General features: G+C 40.7%; 1 protein-coding gene across 7 annotated transcripts in view; it reads left to right on the plus strand.

Annotated features, from left to right (window-relative positions):
• Positions 1-6849, plus strand: part of ATXN2 (ataxin 2) — a 151023-nt gene that overhangs the window by 34323 nt on the left and 109851 nt on the right. For all 7 annotated transcript variants that reach the window (XM_023516870.1, XM_003795987.2, XM_023516871.1 and 4 more), the window contains exon 2: positions 6370-6406. In XM_023516870.1, the coding sequence (XP_023372638.1) occupies positions 6370-6406 (37 nt within the window). The remainder of the gene's footprint in view (positions 1-6369; positions 6407-6849) is intronic.

Genomic DNA, 6849 nt, shown 5'->3' on the forward strand with positions numbered 1-6849 from the left:
TCTACCCAGGGGGACAGCTTGAGGCTCTGTCTCAAAAAAAAAAAAAAAAAGAATCACTTGACTGTATGTGAAGGTTTATTTCTGGACTCTATATTCTGTGCTGTTTTTATGTCTGTCTTTGAGCCAGTGGCACACTGTTTGGATTATTATGTTTTTATTGTAAGGTCTGAAATCGGGAAGCCCTGCTTTTGATTGCTTTTTAAAAGATTTAGTCTCCAGACCTGGTGTAGTGGCTCACTCCTGTAATTCTAGCACTCTGGGACACTGAGCTGGGGTGGGAGGTGGGAATTGCCTGAGCTCATGACTTTGAGACCAGCCTGAGCAAGAGCAAGAACCCAGCTCTAAAAATAGCTGGGCGTTGTGGTGGTTGCCTTGTAGTCCCAGTTACTTGGGAGGCTGAGGCAAGAGGATCAATTGAACCCAAGGCTGAGGTTGCTGTGTGCTGTGACACCATGGCACTTTACCGAGGGTGACAAAGTAAGACTCTGTCTCAAAACAATAAAATAAAAGGTGGACATGGTAGCTCATGGCTGTGATCCCAGCACTTGAGAGGCTAAGGTCAGTGGATTCCCTGAGCTCACAGGTTTGAGCCTGAGCCAGAGTAAGACCTCATCTCTGAAAATAGCTGTGCCTTGTGGTAGTTGCCTGTAGTTCTAGTACTTGGGAGGCTGAGTCAAGAGAATCACTTGAGCCCAGGAGTTTGAGGTTGTGAGAGCAATGATGCTACAAGCACTTGACCAAGGGTGACAAGGTAAACTCTCTCCAAAAAAATAAAAGATTTTGCCTCCTGTGGTCTTGTGTGATTGATTGCCTTTGATTTAAACATTGCTTTTTATTTATGTGTTTTTTTATATTGTCAATTTTCCCATGCGGTGCCTGTGGCTCAGTGGGTAGGGTGGGGTTGGAACCCCACCCTGGCCAGCTAAAACAGCAATGAGAATTGCAACAAAAAATAGCTGGGTGATGTGGCGGGCACCTGTAGTCCTACCTACTTGGGAGGCTGAGGCTAGAGAATTGCTTAAACCCAAGAGTTTGGAGGCTGCTGTGAGCTGTGATGCCATGGCTCTCTCCTGAGGGTGACAGTTAGACTTGTCTCAAAAAAACAAAATAGTTCTCCCCTCATGCTGGTTTCTTTTTTTTTTTTTTTTCATGCTATTTATCTATTAGGGAAGACTTTCTCATGGTATGTATCAGATAATCTTCTGTATTCATGTTTTCTACAGAATGGTAGATTTACAAGCTTGATGAGATTTAGCCTCCTGTTTCATCATATAAGGCACTTTTTTTTAGTTTAGAGAAAATGTATAAAAGTAGACATTGGTATAATGAATTCCTGCATACTGTCACTTAGCTTTAACAGTTATTAACTAATGTCAGTCTTGTTCCATTACAAACCTATCCATTTCCTTTGTCCTGTTTTATTATTTTGAAGCAGTATACATTATTATTTTTCTAAACTTCTTTATTTTGGCATTCTGGCTCAGTGGGTAGGGTGCCAGCCCCATATACCAAGGGTGGCAGATTCAAACCTGGCCCTGGCTGAACTGTAACAGTAAAATAGCCAGGCCTTGTGGCAGGCCGGTGTGGTCCCAGCTACTCAGGAGGCTGAGACAAGAGAATCGCCTAAGAGTTGGAGGTTTCTGTGAGCCATGTGACACCACTGCACTCTACTGAGGGCGATAAAGTGAGGCTCTGTCTCTATAAAAAACAAACAAACAAAAAACGACAAAATCCTGGATATTGTTTTTCTATTATACCTGATCCATCTAATTATCAGTGTACTTAGGACTAGAATATGATCTTGGCTTTTTGTTTTTTAATTTTTATTTGAGATTCAGTATTTGTTTCTATATGAAATACAACAATTTGGTCCAAAATTCTAGTTTAAAAATTACAACTAAAACATTATTTGAATTTATTAGCAAAGAAAAAAACAAAGAATTTGGGCCTTTTCAGTTTCTGAGACTGCTGCTTTGATGGGGTTGATACTTAACATCATCTTGAGTATCCAGCCAATGGGTACTAATCCATCAGTGGAAAATGGTGATTTCTGTACTTTGTGCCACTGTGAGTCTTTAAAAATTTTTGCCTTGGCAGGTTTGAATCCAGCCCAGGCCTGCCAAACAACAATGACAACTATAGCCAAAAGTAGCCACCACAGTGGCACTGTGGTGGACTGTAGTCCCAGCTACTTGGAAGGCTGAGGCAAGAAAATCACTTAAGCCCAAGAGTTTGAGATTGCTGTGAGCTGTGATGCCAAAGCACTCTACCAAGGGTGACAAAATGAGTCTCTGTCTCAAAAAACAAGAAAAAAACAAAAAGGCTTGGCACCAGGGCTGGTATGTTTGAACCTGCCTGGGCCATCTGAACAACAATGACAACTACAACAACAAAAAATAATAGCCAGGCATTGTGGTGGGTCCCTGTAGTCTCAGCTACTTGGGAGGCTGAGGGAAGAGAATCGCGTAAGCCCAACAGTTTAAGGTTACTGTGAGCTGTGACGCCATGGCACTCTACCAAGGGTGACATACTGAGACTCTTGTCTCAAAAAAAAAAAAAATTTTTTTTTTCCCTGCTGAATGATTTGTTGTACTAAACTGGATTGTCAAATAGTTGCTTTTTGTTGTCAAAGATGTAACTGTATTATCAATGCAAAAAGAATATGACTTCTATAAAGGAATGTTATGTTCTAAAGTAAGTAACTTTGGTCAGGGAGGCCATATGAGTTTTTAAGAACACTTAATCGCATTTATTTAAGATTTTTTTTTTTTTTGAGACAGAATCTCACTCTGTTGTCCAGGGCATTAGCCTAGGTCACAGCAACCTCAAACTCCTAGGCTCAAGCTGTCTTCCTGCCTCAGGCTTCCAAGGTAAGACTGCAGGTCCCGGCCACAATGCCCAATTCATTTTTCTTTTTCTTTTTTCTTTTTTTTTTTTTTTTCAGGTTTTGGCTGGACTGGGTTTGAACCTGCTACCTCCAGCATATGGGGCTGGTGCCCTACTCCTTTGAGCCACAGGCGCCACCACATTTTTCTATTTTTAGTAGCGATGGGGTCTTGCTCTTTCTCAAGCAACTCCTGAGCACAGGGAAATCTTCCTGCCTTGGCCTCCCAGAGTACTAGGATTACAGAGATTGAGCCATCTTGCTTTCCCCGTTCAAGGTTTTGTAACTGTAGCGGCTCAGCAGCCAGCAGGACAAAATAATCCTTCTAAGTAAGATTTAGGCATTTTAGCCTTTTAAAAATAGTGAATTCAAATAATGTTTTGAAAAAATAAAGAAATTTAGTTCAGCAAAGGCTGTTTATTTCTTGTGATGCAATTTCAGAAAGGAAGCATAACCTAGAAAAAGGAAAAACCTGGATGATGGACCACATACACCTGATTTAAATACCAGCTCTACTATTCATGAACTTAATGATTTTGGTCAAGACTTAATTGTTGGCTGGAGCAGGGGCTTACTTCTGTGATCTCAGAACCCTGGGGAGAGGCCCAGAAGGGAAGATCACCTGAATGAAGCCAGGACTTTGAGGTTGCATAGAGCTCTGATGTTGCTGCTGATTTAAGCTTAAGGAACAGAGTGAGACCTTATCTCTAAATAAACATAAAGGCTGGGCTCAGTGGTTCACGCTTGTAATCCCAATACTTGGGAGGGTGAAGCAGGTGAATTCCCTGAGCTCACAGGTTGGAGACCAGCCTAAACCAAAATGAGACCTCATTTCTAAAAATAGCCAGATGTTGTGGAGGGTGCCTGTACTCCCAGCTGCTTGGGAGGCTGAGGCAAGAGAATTGCTTAAGCCCAGGAGTTTGAGGTTGCTGTGAGCTATGACGCTACAGTACTCAAGGGTGACAAATTGAGTTGTCTCCAAAAAAAAAAAAAAAAAAAAATGAATAGAAAATATTGTTACGGTTTCGTTTCCCCACCTGTAAAGTAGATTAGAGGTGATAGATCAGATGCAATACATGTGAAGGGCTTACCATAGTATCTGATTTATAGCAAGTTCTATAAATGACAGATTTTTTTTTTTTTTCTTTTTTTGAGACAGAGCCTCAAGCTGTCCCCCTGGGCAGAGTACCGTGGCATTACAGCTCACAGTAACCTCCAACTCCTGGGCTCAAGCGAGTCTCCTGCCTCCACCTCCCAAGTAGCTGGGACCACAGGCTCCCGCCACAACACCCGGCTATTTTTTTTTTTTTGGTTGCAGGCGTCATTGTTGTTTGGCGGGTCCGGGCTGGGGATTCGAACCCGCCACCTTAGGTGTACGTGGCTGGCGCCTTAGCCGGTTGAGCTATAGGCGCCGAGCCTAAATGACAGATTTTTAATCATATTACTTAGACTTTAAGAATTTCTTTGCTGTGCTGTGTGAGAGTCAAGCAGTTACAGAAGCAGAATAGTAGAAATGAAAGGAATCTTAGAGGTCATTTGGTTCAAGTCATTATTTTCTTAGATGAGAGAAAGTGGTGATAGAGTTGGAGACCAGGCCAGGACTGCCATCAAGAGTTCTAAGACCAATGCTACCCTACTAAGAGTGATACCAGTCATACTACTAGATATTTGGACCTGAATTTTGCTTCCTCTTGAATGTTTTAAATTTTGGCTTTGAGTATTGTTGATTATTTTACTAAAATGAAATCTCAGTCATATTGGTCCAGAGTGACTAATATTGATGGGAAATATTCCAGTTTATCAGTTTTTGTTTTTTTTTTTTGGAGATGGAGTCTCACTATGTCTTTGGTAGAGTGCTGTGGCGTTATAGCTCACAGCAACCTCAAACTCTTGGGCTCAAGTGATTCTTTTGCCTCAGCCTCCCAAGTAGCTGGGACTATAGGCACGCACCGCAGCGCCTGGCTATTTTTTTGTTGCAGTTGTCATTGTTGGTTAAATGGCCCAGGCTGGTATGGAACCCCACAACTTTGGTGTATGTGGCTGGCACTGTAACCACTGTGCTACAGGCACAGAGCCGATTTATTAGTTTTTTTATTCTCTTTTGTTTTTTTTCCTTTGGATAGAAGCACAAAGTTTATTATTATTACTTTAAGGGGCGTAAGCTGCTGCTTCTTTTTTTTGCAGTTTTTGGCCGGTTTGAATCCACCACCTCAGGCATATGGGGCTGCCCAGATTTTCTTTCTTTCTTTTTTTTTTTTTTCCAGAGACAAAGTCTTACTTTGTTGCCCTCGGCAGAGTCTGTGGCGTCATAGCTCACAGCAACCTCCAGCTCTTGGGCTTAGGCGATTCTCTTGCCTCAGCCTCTCAAGTAGCTGGGACCATAGGCACCTGCCGCAAAGCCTGGCTATTTTTTGCTGCAGTTTGGCGGAGGCCGGGTTTGAACCCACCACCCTCGGTATATGGGGCCTATGCCCTAGTCTCTGAGCAACAGGCGCTGCCCCAGGGTATAAGCTTTTCCATTGGAATAAACTTTAAGTTGTATTTACATTCACTTGAAAATAGAGTCCACCTTACTTGAAAGTACTTGGCAGCTGATTTTGTGTTTTGCATCTTTTCTGATGGGAGAGTTGGGAGGGAAAGGCACTTATTATAAAGATCCTTGCCGAGGACTGCACCTGTGGCTCAAGGAGTGGGGTGCTGGCCCAATTCCCCTCCCAAAAACTGCAAAAAAAAAAAAACCTCACAGAGGTACATAGTATTTAGACGTGAAAGTGCTTTAAATGGTTTGACATATTTTCAGTTGTTTTCTGAAGTCCTAAATAATATTACCTGATTTTTTACAAGTGGAAGGAAAATGAGAGAGGTGGCTTGGTGTCTGTCAAATATGTTGGTTAAATAAACTATGGATAGAATGTACTGTATTGATTTCTGAGCACCTCTTAATGACATTGGTTATGTTTGAAGCAGAGATTATTATCAGTTTGTGTTTAGTGTTTTTTCTTCTACTAGTCCATTTTCATTTTTACTTCATTCACTGGATTTTTTTTTTCAAATTACAAAAGGAAATTTATTTCAAAAGCATAAGGAAACATTTACATTTAAACAAAATGATAAACTGGTGTCTTGCAAGAGAGAAAAATAATGGCTTGAATGTTTTCATTCAAATTTTAGAAGCAAAATAACCTAAGTTGTTCCTATTGCCTTAGGAAAGGGAAGAGTGAGTTGATAAGGGCATTCACTGTATTTTAATAAATTTTACATTGTTTCCTCTTTCTTCTCTTCCATGACCCCTCCTGTTCTGGGACTCTGGGATGGCAAAACACAGATAGAACTATGCAAGAGGCTTTAGACTTAATATTAGATGAGTCTTCTTCAGAGATGGTCTGTCTTTTATTTTAATGGAATTATAAGACATTTTATGTTTGAAATTATTTTTAGCTTACTTAGCCTGTTAATTTGACGGAAACAATATTTAATCTTTTCAGAGGTCGAAACAGTAGCAAAGGACTGCCTCAGTCTACGGTGAGTAGTAACCTTAATGCTGTTTATTTGGGAAAATTGTAAAACATTATGTCTAACAATAGACCAAATTCCAAGGCAAGAAAAAAATTCCCTTTTTCTGAGTTTTATCACACACAATTGTTATGAATCAGTACTATTTAGTACAATATTATTAGTGATCTCTGTTGTTTTTTATAACTCTATATTTTACAAAATTGTTTATGAATAGTATTTTTGTGATCCATAGTAATAGAAAGTAATTTGCCATGAGTAAAGGCAAAGCTAAATAATCTCCAAAAGATAAGTAGAATGTCAGGACTGGGGTTTACAGAGATCCTTAGGCTTTTTATTTATTTATTTATTTATTTTTTTGAGACAGGAGCCTCAAGCTGTCCCCCTGGGTAGAGTGCCATGGCATCACACTCACAGCAACCTCCAACTCCTGGGCTCAAACGAGTCTCCTG

The sequence above is a fragment of the Otolemur garnettii genome, unplaced genomic scaffold (genome assembly GCF_000181295.1).
Source record: "Otolemur garnettii isolate 467f Iridium unplaced genomic scaffold, OtoGar3 scaffold00099, whole genome shotgun sequence".
In the NCBI taxonomy this organism is placed as follows: domain Eukaryota; kingdom Metazoa; phylum Chordata; class Mammalia; order Primates; family Galagidae; genus Otolemur; species Otolemur garnettii.